This window comes from Dermacentor variabilis, chromosome 7, assembly GCF_050947875.1.
Source record: "Dermacentor variabilis isolate Ectoservices chromosome 7, ASM5094787v1, whole genome shotgun sequence".
Classification (NCBI taxonomy): domain Eukaryota; kingdom Metazoa; phylum Arthropoda; class Arachnida; order Ixodida; family Ixodidae; genus Dermacentor; species Dermacentor variabilis.
This window is the reverse complement of record NC_134574.1, coordinates 80,933,958-80,954,766: the sequence shown is the minus strand read 5'-3', so window position 1 is coordinate 80,954,766 and position 20,809 is coordinate 80,933,958. Positions and strand designations below refer to the sequence as shown.

General features: G+C 45.5%; 1 protein-coding gene across 1 annotated transcript in view; it reads right to left on the bottom strand.

Annotated features, from left to right (window-relative positions):
• Positions 1 to 20,809, bottom strand: part of LOC142588719 (uncharacterized) — a 144,252-nt gene that overhangs the window by 105,581 nt on the left and 17,862 nt on the right. The window contains exons 7-13 of the mRNA XM_075700534.1: positions 17,407 to 17,598; positions 16,589 to 16,639; positions 15,451 to 15,504; positions 11,284 to 11,454; positions 10,184 to 10,234; positions 7,804 to 7,974; positions 6,534 to 6,581 (exon numbers count right to left, since the gene is read on the bottom strand). Coding sequence (XP_075556649.1) covers positions 6,534 to 6,581; positions 7,804 to 7,974; positions 10,184 to 10,234; positions 11,284 to 11,454; positions 15,451 to 15,504; positions 16,589 to 16,639; positions 17,407 to 17,598 — 738 coding nt within the window. The remainder of the gene's footprint in view (positions 1 to 6,533; positions 6,582 to 7,803; positions 7,975 to 10,183; positions 10,235 to 11,283; positions 11,455 to 15,450; positions 15,505 to 16,588; positions 16,640 to 17,406; positions 17,599 to 20,809) is intronic.

Genomic DNA, 20,809 nt, shown 5'->3' with positions numbered 1-20,809 from the left:
TTTTGCGACTGCTGTAACTTGTCTTTGCAATCTTTGGTTCAGCGGTCCCGTACTGGTGTGACACTGTGGTATTGAAAGGCAATAGCTGTGTTATTACTCTGTTATCTACAGCGAAGCTTTAAAGGGCTGCTTTCCCCATAATCGTGTCCGCGTGCAGATATAAATCTTGAAGACAGTGCCATGCCGGGCTGATTTGCGGCGGAGGTGAAGCAGGCATTAAGCACTCCCCGTACGTGGGCCGATCGCGAAGATAGTGGAATGCCGGGTTGATTCACGGCGGAGGTGCTGTTGGCCATTAATGGGCTCACACACACACTTTCTCTGGTCATCATTATTCATAGAGGGGAAGGGCATCAAGTTTTTTAATACAGTATTTGTCCCGTTTTCTTTTCAATAAAACTCCAGCTGCAAGGCAGTACTTGTCTCGTCTTTGTCTTTATATGCCTGTGTTTACTGCGCGCTGCCATCATAGACTTACCGTTAAATAAGTAACATCGTCCCCCCCCCCCCCCCTCCGATTGTATTCGCGCTTACGATGTTTCACTGCCAAACACGAGGTCACCGGATCGAATCCCGGTAGCGGCGGCCGTATTTCGATGGGGGCGAAATGCAATATCCACCGTGTCCCGCGCTATTGGGGCACGTTACTGATCTCCTGGCGGCGAAATTAAATCCTGAGTCCAGCACTAGGACCTGCCTCATAATAAAAACGTGGTTTTGGCACGTAAAACACCGGAATTAATTAGTTCATTACTGTTAATTACCTGCTCTGTTTCGCACTTCATCGTGTGGTGAGCACTGCGCCGACGTGCTATCGGGAGAATACTCGCGCCAGCTGCCGAATGCTGCAGTTTTGTTACTGTCTGCAAAAATTTATTGATTCCACGTACAGAGGGATATATGTGCCAACCGTTCGAAGACGATTGCTGTTAGAAAAAAAGTGACAAAGAAATGAACCACGTTTTATATGCAATGTTGCTGTTACCTTCTACGCCTCTTGTTCCTTTTGTAATATTGAAGACACTCCAATATAGCAGGCTATTTTGACGACCACGTAACTATACACGGAGAATACTTTTTCTGTAGCCTGGCATGTCGCTGTCGTTTTTATTTTTTAATGCTGACTTCGAGGGCAGGCAGCACTAGCGTCTCCATTTTTTCCAAGCATGTCTTATATACTCGTAATTGCTATCTATGCGAAGCTGAGATAGTGATTGTAAGAGATGAAGAAGTCTGGTTTGACACAGTCGCACTACTGTCTCGCTTACTTGTATTTTTGTGTTTTTTCGACGTTGTGTGCAATAGAATTGTGGAAGACGTCGGACGACTCGCCTAGATACATTCCCTACCGGAGGCAGGGTGGGGGGGGGGGGAGGGAAGGGGGCTTCGCCTCCCGTCGCTTCGATAGAAGCCTGCAGAAGAGCCTGATCTGGTAGCGGCGGGAGCTCCGTCATGACTACGCCTGACCTGACACGGGGCCGGAGGCAACCGATTGACCCTGAGAGCAACCGTGAATGTAAGCGATACAAGGCTACATAAACAGACGACGACTCTACGCTTATTGATGATTGTGACATAACTGACATCACAGATCTTGACGATGAAGCCTTCAGGCTTGTGCATCACCGAAAGGAGAGGACCGTCGGAATCCCAGTGATTATTACCCCTGCCACGAAAGGAGCCGACCTGAAAAAAGTAAATCCTATTGTTCTGTCCACGGAAATTGAGAAAATTCTTGGCGCACCGCTACTTAAGAGCCGATTTACTGCTCAAGGAGTGCTGCTTCTAGATGTCCAGACACAAGAGCATGTGAACTCTCTTCTCAGTTGCAAGTCAATCTCGAGGACGGCAATCCTAGCATGAATACCCAATTTGTACCTGCAAAACACGTGTGTTATTAGAGGAGTACCGAAGTGGTACACTGATGAGGAACTGTTGGAATACCTAAAGCCGGAAGGTGTTTACCATGCAAGAAGAGTCACGCGACGCGTCTAAACTTCCGAATCCGATTGAGAGTCTAGGCGAACCAGCACCGTGGTTCTTACGTTCGCTATAAACACAGACCGTCCAGAGAAGGTCAACTTGGGCTCGACAAGACACGAGACCATCGACTACGTTGAGACACCACCTCGGTGCTTCAAGTGTCAGCGCTATGGACATGTGGCCAAGTACTGGCGTGGTGAGCAGCGGTGTAAGAGATATGGAGGACCGCATGATTTCAAAACATGCGCGTGCAGCGAGAACTTTCTTTGTGCAAACTGTAGTGGTGGTCAGCCAGCTAGTTATAGAGATTGTCCTACGCGGGCAGCAGCAATAAAGCGAAAGAAAATGTTTATCTTGGGGCCAGGTAGAAAGGGTGTAAAAATACGACGAAGAAAAAGACGGAGAGTTGCAGAGAGACAGACGAATTGAAATGGAACTCAAAGAGTGAAAATGATTTCCCAAGCCTGAAGCATTCTCCATGAATCCAGGACACAGTGGTGCCATCACACAGCGGACCGGCTAAAGCAGTCAAATCAAAGAACAGAGAACCCGTAGACGAGAATGTTCCGGTTGGTGAACAACCGGAACAGCGCAGTTATGTGTCTGCACTGCAGCGACCCCAATCGCGTTGCGATAAAAAACACCACAGGAGGACGATTAATAGGTGCTACGTCCTCTCCTCAAGGCCTTGCGATTACACATAGAGAAGATGCCGGCGAGCTCGATGAAGGACATGCTTGAAGCAGACCTGGCTCTCGAGTCAGTGATTCTAAGCTTTGACTCTTCTTAAACCACCTAGCAATATGTGTGCGGTCAGGACACAATGTTCACCATCTCGCCCAAAGGTGCCACTTATTATGCAATGGAACTGTGCGGGTCTTGCACGCCATTTACCTGAACTGTCGCTTTTCTTACGCAACATGCCTGTGCCAATATTGTACCTATCCGAGGCTGGTCTTCCAAGTTCCAGATCAATTGCCGGTTATATCGCACATGGAAACCAAAGTATTCCAACATTTCCGAACGGAAGTGGCATGCTATACGTCAGACGTGAAATACCACATTACGTTCTACCAGTTCAAGACCTTCGCAGCAGTGCTTTGGAAGTCACTGCTGTACAAGTGAGGCTGGGAAACCGAAACCTCAGCGTGGTCTCCGTATATGTGAGCTCTCGCCTGAAGGTCTCGATGGGAGAAATTATAAGAGATCTCTGTAGCAGCTGTCCAGCTCGGTGGATTATAGTATGTGGAGACTAACGCGCACCATACTCTCTGGGTTGACAAGGCGATTGATGCACGTGGGAAGCAACTTGTTAGTGCTTTAGACACCGAAGGACTATGCGTGGCAAATGACAAACAGCCAACGTTTTTTCGATCACCGGCCTCTTACAGTGTCATTGACTTGACATTACACTCAGCGGACATCCTCGCATCGTCAACGACGAGTAAAGATAGAGTAGGCAGCGACCATTTTCCTCTCTTCGTTATCATTTGTGGGCATAGAACGAACGGCCAATGATTCTGTCCTATGACACATTGGGATACGTACAGGGACGGCCTAAGCGAATCATCTGGAGACCTCTTCGCGGACATGCTACGTAGCAAGAGATTAGCTACCGCTGAGCTGATGTTACCCGACCACTTCCCCGCTCCGGATCTAAAGCTCGGAAATCTATGCACTGCCCGTAGAAGAGCGCAACGGAGGCTGATGAGGAAGAAAGGCGACCCACCAATGAAGACTATAGAGGATTAACGCAGTGATTCGAGGTTACTCAAGGAAACTAAGAAGAGATCAATGGGCAACATTTTGTGCAAGCCTATCAGTCTTCACGCCAGTTCCAAGGATATGGTAGGCCGTTAATTACCTTGCTGGAAATTTTCCACCAAACAAGCCATTTCAAACCCTAGCATTGAAGTTAGGCAAGACGCTCGCTTGTCTTGCGGATGCCTTTGCTGAATTATACTCTTCGGGCACGTCAGCCGGCACAACCAACCCGCCTCCGCTGCTATCGTCGTCTCTAATAGATGCTCCTTTCACACTCAGAGTGGGAACTAGCTATGAGCAGCCTCCGACGTCCCTCTGCTGTGGGGCCTGACCTTATCAGTAATCAGATGCTGACTAACCTACCGGTTGATAGACGACGTGATTTGCTGGCAAATTTAACCAAGTATGGGCCAGGGGGGATATTGCACATTTATGGACGATAGCATGGGTGGTACTGGTTCTGACTCTGTACTCATACTGACCAGTATCGCTGACCTCCTGTGCAGCGAAGCTAATGGAGAAGATGGCGTACACAAGGCTCACTTGGTATGTCGAGTAGGGTCGAAAATTACCATTGTGCATGACTGGGTTTCGGCAGCGTCTAAGTGTTCTAGACAATGTGCTGGAACTGATAAGCTACATAGAACATTACAGTGCGGATGGCCTATCGCTCTTGCTGTTTTCATGGATGTTTCCAGGACTTACGACTACGTGTCTCAAACAGCCATCATCAGCGAGTTACAAGTTATAGGCGTCACGGGTTATCTCTCACACTTCATAAATATGTTCCTGAATGATCGTCGCATCAGAGTTCGCTTTGGCGACGATATGAGCGATGAAATACGTATATTTCGCGGCGTGCCGTAGGGGAGTGTTTTATCTCCCTCATTATTTAACATTGCCATGAGTAGCCTCCCAAGAGTACTAAACCATCGAACACCAGTGAAAATATGTATATATGCCGATGATATCTGCATATGGGTGTCCGGCTACCAGCACCGCCGCCTCGCACGAATAGCCCAGGGAGCAGTAAATGCCATTCAGGGCCACTTGGTAACGATTGGATTATAACTATCAGCGGAGAAACCATCCTTCGCACTATTTCCTGGTGTGAAAAGAAAATCTACACGCTTGGCGCTGAATTTGGACGGATGCCAGATTCGACAAGTCACCAACGTCCGATTTCTTAGCGTTACCTTAGACCACAGGCTACTCTGGCGCCACGGCGTTGACCACGTTGTGGCGTCGTCGTCACCCAGGCTACATGTGCTCAAGCGAGTCGCTGACTGACATACGCTGGGGCAACGACTCGACGTCGATGCTACGGCTGCATACAGCGTTGGTTACCAGTCGGATCCTGTATCAGCTACCACTGTTGTCACACCTAACAAATGTTGTCACGCCTAACAAATAATTATCTGCCTAAACATTTAGCCTTCTTATGGTGGTAGTTGCTGCCTCTGGCAATAATGCACATGTAAATGCGGAACAACACTACCTATCGTTGGAAACCTTTAAAAAAAGTTGTTTGAACTAAGAAATAGAGATGGTATGCAAATCAAGTGTCAAATACGTGCAACCTTGCGCTGCCTGTAGTCGCGCAAACACTTCTTAAAAAAAGTGCTTTCAAATCGATTCCCTTCGCAATTTGTGCGCGACGTTAAAGCTGCGAGCTTGACCGCCTATGTGAGAGATGTCTCCGCACGTGATCGACCACTGACATTTGAACACATCATCGTCGCCGGCTGCCGTAATGACGTAAGCAAGAAAATGATTTGGGCATGGAGAAACGAGACTGATCATACTCAATTTCATATTCAGTTCATGTTCAAGAATTCCTCCTGGGATTCTGCGCACTAGAGCAAGACAGACTTATTGGTAAGCGTATATCATTTTGATGCCGTCAGCCTGAAGGAACTGGTTGTTTCCCCACAGACAGTGAAAAGAAGCACAGAATAATAGTGCCGATTTGCTTACGAAGCCGCCGGCTGGCGTGCCTACGCACACAAAGAAATTTGAATAGGAGGCATAAAACGATGGCTGACTAGGGAGTTACGACCCTGCACTCTTACAACAAATTTTACATTGCCCAGTGTTACATTTGGGTCTGAGTGCAGACAGAAGTAAAACATCAGAATCAGCGTGGCTGGTAGTAGTACTGCAAACCGGCAAAATAAGTAGCTTTATCATTACACCCTGAAAAAGTGTCGTATTATTGCCCTACTACAAGACGCATAGGTTCTAGATTGCGCAGAAAGCGAAGTCACATGAATACTTATTTGTGCAATACCCGCCGTGGTAGCTTAGTGGCTATGGAGTTAGGCTGCTGAGCACAAGGTCGCGGGATCGAATTCCGGCCACGGCGGTCGCATTTCGATTGGGCGAAATGCGAAAACACCCGTGTACTTAGATTTTGGTGCACGTTAAAGAACCCCAGGTGGTCGAAATTTCCGCAGTCCTCCACTACGGCGTGCCTCATAATCGCAAAGTGGTTTTGGCATGTAAAACCTCATAATTTAGTTCTTTTTGTGTCATGAAGTTAGTAGCGAATCAGGACGACCAAGACAAGAAAAATGAAGGGGCCCATCATGTCCTTCTTAACTGCTCTGCTAAAATTAATATTTACCTCTTCACTGGTTGCCCTGACGCCAGTACTAATGACAACATATACGTTTAGACGATACGCCCTTTTCTTAAGCGCATATACGCAGCCTTCAGAAAATGGAGCAGTCTGACGACGCGAACCTCAATTTGGTTGAGTTATAAAATGTTCGCTTTTCACTTACGAGTGGGCAACTGCAAGAACCTCTCCGAGACGTTCTGGTATCCGACCTCTGAAAAGCCACAGGTAATGCAATGTATGTCAGTGCTGTGCATGCGCCCTTAGGCCTCTGTGACCAAGGGCCCTCTGGTAAATGGAAATGACACCAGAGTAAAACAATATGAAACCAGCAGCGCTTCAAGAAAGGAAACATACCGTTAAATTATACTCGTTTGTTTCATTCGCCTTTGTAGTGATTACAAGCTCAGGCACAATCAAATAATTTTCGCGATGCTGTAGCTGTGTTTGCTTCATCGTTAATTTTCCTTTGAAATTAAAAGAAAAGTGATGAGTGGTAATGCCGTAATAGCAGTGCTTCCTCAATTGCTATTCTCACTTTTTTATTCTCGAAATTCGCTTTCCTTTGATACTTTCGCGCAAATAAACATATCATGACTGAGAAACTGCTGTATACAAACACTTAGAAAACTTGGAATCTCTTTGCATCCGTGTAGAATTTACGGGTTAAAAGTTATTAATAGCTTTTGAAGACGTTATTTTAGCGGCGTACAGATGCCTTTGCTGCGAATGAAGGAGGATTCAGGGGAGACGTTGATCAGGACGTCGCATCATTGTCGTAAGATTTTTACTTAAGAGTTTTGCTTTGAGAGACGCCTTCCTATAGCACACATTTCCGCAAAATAATAACTTCAGTTAGTAGCACGTTAAATGCTCGTCTACTCAGTGGCGCTGACTTGAGGAGTCGCACATATTTTCGTAATGTCCTTTTCTCGTTTCACACAAGTACGATAGCCTTCAGGCCTGATTATGTTATGAGACGCCCGCTTGGATTAAGGTTACCGTTTCTCTACTCCCTATCTATGCTAACGAAAAATCTGCAAGGAAGTTGCCAAAGCCAACAACTTTCTTTGGTTCTTTTTCTGGTTTTCGTGGTGGGCGGCCGCACTTTCTGCGCCGTAAGAAGAAGGAGAGCACTATCACGGAGGTGCAGGGCCCATTGGCATTTCAACGTATCGCGGCTCTCCTCACACGTAATTGTTCTTAAACCAACGCTTGCACTACGAAACAAGGAAATGCAAAGGTGTTGCACAGTGACAAGCTCAGACTTGTTATAAAACGCACCGGAGAAGGAGAAACGCGCTATAAAGGCAGGAAAAATTAAAGGACAGAGTTCGTGCAACGACTTTGCCGTATCTGCAAGCGTCACGGGATGAACTATACCATAGAAGTGTGTCAATTGACAGTGAAAGAACGACGGCTTGCGTCGCACTTACTGCAGGTCTTCAGGCACTCCTCCAGTTCGGGGAAGTTGTTGCCGTTTCCTTTGCAGCCGCCGTAGATGAAGCGCTCGCAGTACTTGGTCGTCGTGTTGTAGAAGTAGCGGGGAACGTAGGCCTTGCAGGGTCCGACCTTCTTCGGCTCGTAGCACACAGGGTTCGTGGGCTCTATGCGTGCCATATTGGAAGTAAAACAAATTCGTTCTATATCATTCACGTTTATACGCTAGAACTCACCGGGGCACTAATAGAAATTACACAGCTGCTTTGACAGATAATATACGCAACTTACATTGCTGATAGGTCCGGGTTAGTAATAAGAAAAGCTAATATGAATTCAAGCGGTAGAGCATGTAACTCAAATGAGGACAACTTTTGCAAGTGACAATTTGTTGCACGCTCTCAGATGCAGTTGAATTCTGAGCGTATAGAAAGGCACATTACTTGCAACTGAACGTTGCGTTTTCGTTGCATTGTCACTAGTGGCGTGTCAGGCGCCACTCATCAACACTGCTCTAAAACGAGACCGACGGCAAACCACCGGCGTAAGTCAGCGCCCCATGAAAAATATTAGGTCAATAAAGACCACTGGCGCCGGTACTGGTGAAATTACGGGCGCTATAACGTAAAACTATTCCAAACGTTTCTGCTCCAATTCTGCAATCAGCCTTCCGCGATTGGTCAAACACTTCTTTGGACACCCCCATTTCACCTGTATGTCACGCGACGTCACGAAAACCGCTATAGCTCCCCATCTGATATAACGTGTAAACACGGATTATGCATGATTTGACCGAACGAAAAAAAAAATTATTTCTGATTCGACGCCTCTTCGCCATTAGCCCTCGGCTATTGGTCAAAAGTTTTCGGGCTGCGCCCACTTCACCTGCCTCTCATGCGACGTCACAAAACCCCAAAAACTCACCGCGTCAAAGTGACCTGTACGCGATAAAGATGCATTAATATGCCGAACAAAACTGAATTTTCTTCTGAATAGCCGCAGGCGGCCTCGTTCCGAAAGGAATAAAAGATGGCTGCCATCGTTCGCTCAGGCGCTGGCTACTCGCACGTGTCGGAGAGCATAGGTTTATTTGCGTGTAATAAAACTTTTTGCATGGCCGTGTAACGTTTTCGAGCACTTTCGGCACGTTTACGACCTCGTTCTTCCAACTCTTTGCTGAGGGTTCGTTTTAGCGTCATTCTTAAGCTTCCGTTGTATGCCGCTGCGATTGTCGACGAGCCACCGCAAGCTAAGTAAGGAAAAGCGGACCAGTCGGAGACGCCGGCACCACCCTCTTCATCCCGTTATCGATTTTCAGTGCAGTGACTCGGCCATATCGAATCTCTCTGCACTTGGGCGTGCTCCTAGCCTCTTGTGAGCCAATTAGATAAGACAAGCCGCTCAGTGTAGGCAATGTTATTCGTTTTTCAGTTACACAAAAGTGACCTTCCTATGAACGAGGAGGGCGTTTTATTGGTCTGTGCAGAGAACCCTGTGGGTGACCTGCCGATGCTTGCGTCGGAGGTTACGCAAATTTGACGTCAGCAGCTTGGAATAAAAACATATTGGAATAGTTTTACGTTATAGGGCCCACATTACTTTCATATGACGAGCCCTAATATTGTTTTGCCTTTCCTTAACGGCTTAAGATAAAAGACATACGCTGCCAATGAAATGTTTGGCTGTCCTTTCCGCCATGAGATTGCCCACATCCTGATAAGTAAATCAGTGAAGACCGTAAAACTTGGTCAGACCTGCTTTAGCGTTCTAATAATATAGCATCTATTAGCATACCGAAGCGTCCATACAAACCACCACACCAACGCCAATGCCACCGATGACGACGGCAATAATTTGCCGGGTGTGTCTATATAACTGTCATTGCAATAAAATGAGTCACACGGACTTTTCGACATCGAGGATTCAGTTTAGGGGATGTTATCGCCAGACGAATAAATGAACTCGAAGAGCTAGTACAAAATAACGCCAATGGAGTACAAATTAATCAGCATTCTTTGGCGCGCAAAGCTGTTTGGGGGCGCTATTTCTAAAGTTTCTTTATCATACATGGTATAACATGCGAAGCACGCTTATTATAGGCATGAAGGGGACATTATAGAGCAGTGGCACACTCCAGCGCATGTGTAGAGCGAGCATCACACGTTAGGCTGGATAACGGTATGCCTAGGGCAGTCTGTATGGCTGTTCAGCGTGTCCATATCGTGGGATACGATGCGCCATGTCTTCCGAGTTTCTGCGTGGCTCACGTTCACTGCAAGACAAGCTCTTAAGCGCCCGTAGTTTTTTAATGTTTTTTTACAGCTTTGTTCTTACGGTGCGCATGAAATAAGCTCCCAGTAGTCAATTTATACGCACCCGGTTCCGACACGAAGTTTACGTCAATGCCAGAAGTGAGGTTGTAGGGCTCTGTAAAAAGAAAGGAAGAAAAAATGTTTCATGCAAACATCTCCAGTTCAATACGAGGAGAACAATGAAAAAGCCGCTTCATTGGGTAAAGAGAGGCTGTTTGTTGGTTGCGCATCTTAGGATGCGTTGAGTGCAGATGAGTAAGACTTAGCGAACTGTCACGTAAACTGGAGCCATGCAGCTGTGATGTGTAGTCATAAGTGATATTGGCTGCTGCATTACCGCGCTCTTCTTTATTCTAGACTTCTTCTATTGTTGTCTTTCTGTAAAGCTAGGCATTGTACACATGCCCTCTTGACCACAGCCTATATATGGGCAACGTTAGTTTGACCGTAAACCAGTTAGTAGTGTGCGCTTTGCCTTTCTTCTATGGTTTGGTCAGTTGAGGTTACAACAGTCCGACTCAGTTGTACTAAGCGCATAACAACATGGACCCTTCATTAGTACGTGTGGACATTTTCATTTGGAAACAGTGTGAGAAGCAACAAACGCAATCGCGGACAAGAAAGCGCTCTTGGAAGGACGTTAGGAAATTGAAAGAATGCATTTTTACGCGCACCTCATTGAAACATGAGACCGTACGTTGCCTAGCTGATCCTGCTGAGGGCGGCGGGAGACGCGAGAGAGCGGCTGCACTAGCGGCGCGTGTCTGCGTGTTGTGTTATTCAGGCGCGTTCTTGCCACACCTGCTGAACTGCTTAACTTTAGGCGTGTTCTTACCGCATATGCCGAGCGGAATGTACAAAGGTTATTCCTCCGAGCGGCACTACTCATCCATCCCTTAACAGAAACAACGCGGCTGCCTACAGGCACTGAAAATTCTGGCCTTGAAATCAGTTGCTTTAAAATCAAGGAAGAACTGTGTTTCTTAGCGTAAACGCAAAAAAAAAACAGAAATAAAGCGTGTATCTACACTGAAAGAATCTGTTGTTTCCGTCAAAAATATTTTTTGCTGTCGTAAAAATATAAACTCCCGTTTCTCATAGTTTTTTTTTTTTTACAGATTTACATTTTGCACTGTACGCAATAGTTTCATGCCGTTGCCTTACTGCAAGTCCGGCTGCACTCTTGAACTGTGCGGAAGTTGTTAGCGTTGCCTAGGCACCCTCCGTAGATGAACTGCTCGCACTGCTTGGTGACGTTGTTGTAGTAGTAACGAGGGATGTAGGCAAGGCACGGCCCGGGTTGCTTGGGCAGGTGGCACACGGGATTCGAAGGCACTGCGTTAACACACAGAGATTTGTCGCAGCACTCGCTGACCCCCGTTCACAAAAAACGGCGGACGCTACAATCCTTTGTGGGAGCAAAAGTCCAGCCATACCTGACGCTGGGCATATTATTGGCGATGGCCACCCACTGGCAAAGGGCGCTTATAGCAAAGAAACGCTGGCGTTTCATGGAGTCTCTGAACCATTGCCTAATTTCGAAAGTGTACGCTGGGTGGGCTATTAAATTGTAAGGGGTTATGTTATTAGCGAGGCATCCGGAGGCGTGCGCAATAGCTGACATATGAATAATTGCACGCATCAGTGTTGCCATACATGCGTGGCGTATGTCGCTGACTTGGACAAAAATGTCGCCAAATTTCCGTGGAATTTTGCTTGAATGTCACTAAAATTGTGTCGCTAAAACTATCTAGTGGAGTTGAAATAAAGATGGCATTTTGGAACATTATCAGATAATCTATCATGGTGTGTATAATCCACCGAAGCGTTGCCCGTTCGTCCAGTATCCGTGGAGCTGAGACATATAGAGTACATTTACCAGCAGGGTGAACAGGGTATTTATTTATTCATTTACTTATTTATTCATTTATTTATTTATTTACTTAACATATTTTCAAGGCCAAAGGCTTTACACAAAGAAGTGGGTGAACATAACAAAACATTTGTGCAATATACAAAGGCATTCAGTTCTTTCTTTTTCATGTTTAATATACTATATCCACATATATACGCGGGCGGACACGCTGAAATATTGCGCTGAAAATAGGCCTTCCTAGACATTCGATTTTCCTGGTTAAGCACGTGCTTCCTTTCATCTTTCCGTGCCCTTTAATGCCATTAACTTTGTAAATATATTTACGGTGGCGATGGCGAACGTCGTGCATTCGAACGTAATTGTTGACACCGCAGAACGTGCAGCGTTCAGATTCATTCAAATTGCTTTTGTGAACAGTAATAAAAAAGCATCACTTTTGTTAGCACAATGTAAAGCCAGCACGCTGCGAGCGACAAGCGCGATGTGAACGGTGACGAAAACTGTTGCGTCATGATGGGCGCAGCTTACGCTCCGAACAGGCATGTTGGTACGCTCACATGTAGTTTGTGAATAATAAATTACACCCTAGAACGCCCTTTTCTAAGGTACTTTCTTACCTTTGAAGTAGCTAAAATGTCGGGAATTGTACTGTCACGTGAGTTAATAAAGTCGCCGGGCACTAAGTAGAGGAGTTGTACGCTAAACAAGCAAGAAAGTCGCTAAATCTAGCGACAAAATGTCAAAAATAGCAACACTGCATGCGTTACAGCGACACATGCGATGTTGACAATAAGGTAGTTTTATGCGTATTTGAACCGTACTTAAATATGAGCTTCAACGTTTATTGTGTGGACGAGAAACATTTCACTGAAGATGTTGGGCCGAATTCACAGAGATCTTCTTTCCTAAGTGCCAACTGCTATTGGTTGGCCGTCTTCGTTAGTGATATGCCCATCATAGGAAATGACTAGAAGTTTTTCTTACGAACTAGTCTGGCGTAAGGGCTTTTTGTAAATACAGGCGCTGATGATTTATTGCGCTGTCGAGGACTCACGAGCACGACTTAATTCTGCGTTGCTGGCGCACGGAAGTATTTCCTTCGTTCGTACACTTTTTTTGTGCGCGTCTTTCCTAATATTTAACAGATATGCCGACAGCTACTACACAATACTAGTCCTCTCATTAAGCGCATCTAAACGAGGATGGTTAAGATTAATGCGTAGCTACTTTTCAAGTTTTTTGTTTATTTCTAGGTTACGGAACAAATATATAACGCGTATTTAAACGATAGCTTCTGACTTTTCTTATAGTTTAATTGACGCTTTCTACCTTCAAAATTTAATTTTTCGATTAGTTGTTTTCATTTCATGGGCCACCAGAGAATGTCCTTATTGGACAACGCAACAACGTGTTATTCATGGACGATTGTGAAGCATCAGCTACCATTGTCGAGTAAAAGAGAAGGGCGACATAACATTAAACATTATATTTCCTTTATAAACCAGACGGCATTAAAACTTGTGGCGGTTAAAAATGCTGTTAAGCGAATCGTTGAATGGGGAAACAAAAGAAATTACGCATAAGAACGGGCGAAGTCACTTCTCCAGTGGCCGCTACCTGTCTTTTAAGAAATAGTAAATCGCTACCTTTTATGGTTAAAAAAATTCAGAGCCCTTCCACTATATGAAGATGAAAGACCAGCGAAGCTGTTTAGCGCACGACACGGAGGTGACCCGCAATAGTGAAAATGGGTTCGACGATATTTATTGTCCCAATCTGTGGCCATCGTGGCGATACAGGTACGCGCACACCTTCGTGTATCACCTCTCTTATTAAATGTGTCCGTCACCTGATACTACGAATAGCCGATACCCCTGAAGCAACGGCCCATATCCGCGTAAACGCGGCCTCGCCGTTACGACGACACAAGTGACATTCTACGCTGGAATGGTGAGCGGGAACGGAGCCCGCTGTGCAAGACAACGACGACGAACGCGGGAGAAGTGGCGCTAGCGCGTTTGGGCGGTTGGCGCCCAAACGCCCACATTTATTTATTTTTAACACGACAGCGTTAAGGACCCCGTGTCGCAGCACAGCCGGCGTCGAAGCCGGCGTCGAATGTCGAAGCCAATTTCGAGCCGCGCATACCCCACCACTCTTCTACCACTGAGGTTACTCATACCTTGTCTTTATTTCTTTACAAAGTTATTCCTCAGAATTTCGAGAAGGGCAGCCCACAAACAAATGTAATGAAAAAAAAGGAAGCACCGACAGCGCATAAATTTTGTGATAATTATTCTCAGGCTGAAATAATATTAATAGTAATTCGATACAATAACAGGATCGACCCACGCGACAGGCCGCGTTTCTGCCAGAGAGCTTGCCTTCGTGCGTAGCGTTCGCCGCCCGCGTTTCCCGGTAAACGTTACGGTTACGTATAAGCTGCAGTTGCCGGGAGGCATGAAAAGCAGTCAGGCGTCTTTGAATGCTATCGCGTGCCACTATAAAAGGCGAAGCTCGAGCTTCCTCTAAATGTTCAACAGTTCTTTTTGAAATAGAAGAGCAAAGCATTCCTTCAAAAACGTCTGTCCTTCTTACCCTTGGGCCTGGGACCTCTGGTTCAGACGTGTGACAAGGTTAGTTCAAGGGCGCGTCATAGGCCCCCCGAGCATACAGGGGTATGTGACATTTGACTTGGACCCTTTCTGTACTATCACCAGGATGGGCACGCATCGTGATTTGTTTTTGTCAACATCTCGGACACAGGTTTTTCAAGATCCTATAGCCGTCCACAGCTTCGCTGTGAAAATTGGAAACTAGAGGAAATATTATCAATTAAGTGAACACCACATAGGTGTTTTGTAGTCGTGGAAAACTGAGGGACCATTGCGGGACTTGGCATTCGGTAGTCTGCACACAGAACATCTGCGCCCCCTTCACGTTATTATACTGGTGAGCGTTTTATTGTCGTAATTTAGGATTCATTCCATTATCCGTTGCTTTCTTCGTTATATATATGTATATATAGATTGACGTTGTATTCAAGACTGAAATAAATAGTGAACATCGAATTTTGTTTTGGCGTTAGAAGTTTTCTTTGTTACAGCCATATACTGTAATGTAACAAACACACTTTCGGCTCAAAAACTTTTGTCACGGCAAGTTAACCCTTATCCTATGCGTACAGAAATAAGGGGTCTCCGCACCTTCACCGACGGTGCGTGGACTGTCTGTGTAAAGCATTCCTCCAAATGCGTACGCCTACAATTGTAAAAAAAAATCGATGGTCTGATGGATATTTGTGAGACTCAATGTTATGCAGGCCCAACGTTTTTCTCGGAACAGTTCACATTGTACCATGCCCAGACATTTGTTCAGTAATGGAGTTTCCCGAATGACTTGAAACGATTGGTGACTGTTCCCTACAAAAATTATTCGATGATGCCCTCACTTACCAGGCTCCGAGACCAGTTCCGGGATAAAGGAGATGCCCTCAAGTTCAGTCGTATCTGTTAAGAAAAGCAAATATCAAACAAAGAACTTAATTTCCTTGCTTCAAGCGGAGTCCCTATACCCAATGTTAGCCTGTGCCTTAACACTCTAAAGAGGGTTTTTAAAGAGTACTATATTAGATGAAAGAGATAGCCAAGAAGCGCATTTATTAGAAACATGCAGTGCAGTCAAACAGTCTGCCGTCCATCGCTGGCAGATGCCTGAAGAACGCCTAACGTATACAAAAACAGAATAATCACGTTTTCCACGAGGGAACGGTCCCACAGAAGCGCACAAGAGAGAGAAAAAGATAAAACTAATCGCTCGTGAGGCCTTTCACGCGGTTCATAGATCATGTGAGTTCAGCGCCAAGGAATGATATCACAATCATAAATTTTCACTACCACTCACAATTAATAAAAAAAAAAACGCAATTTACAGTATTGTGCGCTAATATAAGGGAACCAACTGTGTAGAGGGGATAGTCCCGTTTTAGTGCAAGCTCTATTTCGAGCTCATAGAACCAGTAAAATGTTTGTGTCCATTATTATTATTGTTATTCTTAATTTTTGTAATCGGCACACTACAGTAGTAGACAATCCCAATCGGCTAAAGTACCAATGCTTGTGCGACACACCGCACACCGTTCAATTCCGCTCAAAGACCTCGATTTTCGATGTGATGAATAGTCCAACCGAAAGGTCACCAAGGCATTAGTTGTAAAACGGCTTCTGCAGAACTGATTTGCCAAGACAATTGTAGTTCAACATTTGTTCTGGTACACTTTACGGAAGTATAGATGTCACGTTTTCAGGCCTTCAAGTGCAACGACCGACCGTCACCCGTGGCTGTAACGCACACGAATGTGAGCGAATGAGCTCGAGCACACCTTTGGAAATCAGGTTTATCGAAATGTGACACCCTTACAGAAACAAAAAAAAAAGAATCAACTGTAAAAAATGACGAATGATAAAAAGAGTGCTTAACTTGTGTGACCGCCTTTGGGACACGTAAGCACCTTATAAATAAATGGCATGATGGATTAAGCAGCCTTCAAACAACTCGAGTTGATTTTATATGGAGCGCACAAGAGAAACTCACTGTAGGATTCGGCCAGCTGCCGGGATGCCAGGACGTATTCGTCGACCAGCTCTGTGTAAGAATACAATTCATAGGGAATATGAGCTTTGAGAGCAGCGTTGCTTTTCGTTGTTGTCCCGGTGATTCTAAAAATTTCTGGAGATATTTCAGAGTCCAATTTACTACACTTTCCCGTCTCCTTCAGAAGCGTCTCTGCACTGACGCACTCGCAGTCGTGCCAGAATTTATTTATTTATTTATTCATTCATTGATTCATTCACGTATTTATTTATGATTGCTGTTTATTGTCTATTTAGTTTTTTGCTAATTTGTTGTTACCTGCTGGTTGATTACACAACATCGACTAGGGTGGGTAGCGTAGGGAAAGGAAAGAAAAGCAATGAGGAAATATAAACATGTGATTTAGGTCGACAAATATAGATCTGCATAGAGGAAACACACACACAAAAAGAAAGCAACAAAATTAACAGTGATGTGGTGGTAGGAATGTGCACATAGTTAAAGCTACCATAAAGGGATAAAGAAAGGTGAAGACGTTGGTACAGTACCACATGCGAAAGAGGTAGCAGTGACGTTTATAATACAGAACGGTTAGTATTAGATCTAGCTTTCACATCGTACTCAAACATTCATTCAACTTACGTTGTCACTAAATGTTCACCAACCTACTTATATGTTTTTCTTTTTGCGAGGATCTTACATGACGTTTGTAGCTTGCCACCGAATATTGTAATATCCTTCCTGAACAAATGTGTTCGTGGCGCTGTAGGACTTTCAAATGAATAAAACGTCACGCAAATATCGCGTGGGCACATCACCTGTCGATGGGTGCATGCAGTGTGCTACGCACGCTTGCTCAGTGGGGTACTTGTTCGCGGTGCCGTCGCAGCCACCATAAACGAACGTCTTACAAAGCCCCAGGTCGGAGTCGTAGGCCCACATGATCACGTGAGCCCTGCACGGTCCGGTCTCTTCCCTGGCGAGACACTTGGCCTCGTACTCGGTCTCAGCTGGAAGGAGAAAATGCATTCAAGCTCAGGCACTCCGCGAGAAGGCGTAATACCCGTGCTGTGCATTCAGCAAAGCGCTCGCATGAATCAGTACAAATCTAGAACAGTTGAAGGCCAACGTCAAACCTACTGACCTTCGATGCAGCTCAACACACCTAACAATCATCAGTTGCAACAGCAGACAGTACGAAATACGAGCGCTGCAACTGCCCATGTCGTTGGTTCATGTGCTCGGAGCAAGCATAGAAGCTCACAATTCCTGTCGAATAACTTCCCTTGTACGTCTTTCCCCTAATACAATCATGATAATGTTTGCAAACGTCTTCCTACTTCTGACCGGCACAACGATGTGAAGAGTGCAGGTGGTCATTGATACAGCCGACCACCCGCACTTGTGACAATTACACCGTACAGAGGCTAGAAAGTTCCAACGCAGATCAACATAAAGAAGGATCTGCAATCCCCGTGCCATAGGAGTGCAGGATAACTAAAGATGGCGGCTTTGGCAAGCTCTTCAATGTAGCGTTCTTGTTTCTGACGACGCGATTCAAACTGGAATTAACTATCAGTCTGCGCTTCAGGTTCCGTAGTATCGTAGAAAAGGGTCACATTTTTGTTCAGTCATCTTTAGGATTGAGACATACAGAGACTGCTGCCATATTAGGAGCAACTATGCATCATACATCCTACAAGTCGAGAAAAAAACCTCATTTCTGCATTGATTTCATGTTGGAGAAAGAAACTATGAACCATTTAGTCGCCAAGCAGATGAGCGTTCTCAAACAGTGACATGCATGCAGCGGTTCCGACGCTGATTAGCGCGATTAGGAGAACCCACCGGACTAACCTTTCTAATCATGCACAATTCATAGACTGTTGCATGTTTTGAGAAGTTCTCCTGTCTTGCGTATGTTTCGCATCGAGGGTCGGAAAAAAGAAACTGACAGTCGAGTAACCTGCTTTTATTTTTTTGCCTGACACTTTCTTAGCGGGATAATGTCCTGCGTCTTTCGTACCACCCCAAGAACTTACAATCTCGTCTACCCCTTGCCAGACACTTTTCCGCATTCAGCGTGGCAGTTACACACTGTTTTGCACAGCCTAGGAACATTGTGGCTCAACCGTATCGCCTAATCAGATAGAGAGAGAGAAACAACTTTACTGAGCCGAGCTCGACATCTTCTTAGATACCGCCAATGGAAGTGGTTCCCTCTTCACGCGACTCATATGCTTCCCCAGCCGCTTAACCCCTGGAGATCAGGACGAGCTGGTCTTCCCGGGCGGGGCTGGTAAGCAAGGTCTCCCATCGCTCGGTAAGGGTGGGTGAGGGATGGGGTAGGGTAGTGGGGCAGGTAAGATGTGGGGGGATTGCCTTAACGAAATCGCATACTCCAATGATGTGTTGGAGCGTGCCTAACTGAGTCTTGGAGAAATTACACTCCTTCTCGTACATTTCCGGGCACATCTTGTTTTGAATGTAAGGGTGCGGGAAGGATCCTGCCTGTATCTGCCTGTAGATCTCTTGCTGTTCTCTGCTATGCGATTTGTGAGGATCGGGATAACGGCGCCTCTCCGTCTCGTAATTGTTCGTAATGTCCCTATAACTAATTATGAACTAATCATGGCTTAATCCGAAAAAAAACCTCTGATGTATTGCACAATGGCGGCAAGTGCTAATGGAATCAGCAAAGCTTTATACAACATTATCTCGAAACAACTACGCCCGAGAAACAGTCACAGCTGTGAATTGTCGAGCCAACGCTCAGAAGGGAATAGTAAGTTCCACGCTTGAATGAGTAAAGGGAAGGCCCAAAAGACCAGGACTGAAGAAGGACACAAACGACAGTCCTGGTCTTTTGAACCTTACCTTTACTCATTCAAACATTAACCAACTAGCCCAAGCAAGAGTTTTACTCAAGTAAGTTGGAGTATGGCAACTTAATGGATAACGAAACATGGTAAAGAAAATACTAAATGGGGTCCACCCAAGAACCGGCGGTGTCCAAGTACCGACATTAAATGTGGTATTACTTACGCGGCTATTAACCCTGATATTCTGTGCGTGATTTTCACAATAAATCTCAACTTAGCCTCGAATTTCAATCAAAAAGGCTTAAATTATTCAGGGGCCATGTTGTCTCAGAATTCGTTTCTAATATTCTGTTCATTCCTTGTTACACATCTTTCCAAGCAAGTGATAGAAGTGACAATGAGGGCGAGCTTTTGTTCGAGTCAGTAAGACCAACAAAAAAAATCTAGAGGTAGCATTGAGGCCTCGTCGATCTCTTAAGCGGAAATTTTCTGCTGACTGCCGCGATCATTCACGAAACTAACATGTTACCCACAGAAATACCGGCCGCATAGGTACCTCTTGAACATTTATAGGCACGCCACGGAACACGTCCGAATGAATTCCCGTGTGCTTGAGATGCAATCGCTTAGTAACGCTGCTTACAAGCGCCTTAACACAGGCAGCAGACAGTCTATAGACAAGTGAAAATGCGTGTGGAGAAATACTTGCTGCATGTCGATACTTTTGTCTTCGCCGAAGACGGCAAAGGCGATGCTGTGACCTTTTTCGCTAGAATTGCCACGTATGCAGAGTAGATATCGCATTCTAAACGCTGTTGGATTGATGACAGTTTTGGTAGATTTAAAGGAGCTATGTGGCTTTTTGAGTCAAGCGACCATGCTAAAGAGTGGGAACAGAAACAGTTAGGATCTGATAATGCTTATTGGAAGAGTTTCGTGATGTACCATCAATCCGTGCAAAAATGGTGCACATGCGGGAATACATGTATATGTTATAGAATCACAGTGAAAGAGGGACTTGCTCCAACATTTAGCTAACGTCTCTGTGATTGCTTGAATATATGGAAGAAGCCGAACGCCGTTACGTAACCCACTTCCTGAAATAAGCCTCCTGCTTTTCTTTGAATATGTGTCTCGCTTTCTTTGAGTACACCTAGGTCCTCGCTCTTAGAAAGGAACCACGAAAAAAACGAAAACAAAAACCGGGTAAAGTCGAGCTTTCCCGTCTTTGATGCCACGCATGGCATCGTAAGATTGCGTACATTGCGTCAATTCCTGGGAGCATCGACATGCCTGGACTTTGTTGCGAGGACCGCCCTGCTTATTCGCTTCCTTGTTCTTGTCCGCGACATGTCTTTCCGGTCAAACGAGTGCACGCTGTAGCCCCAAGTACGACAGC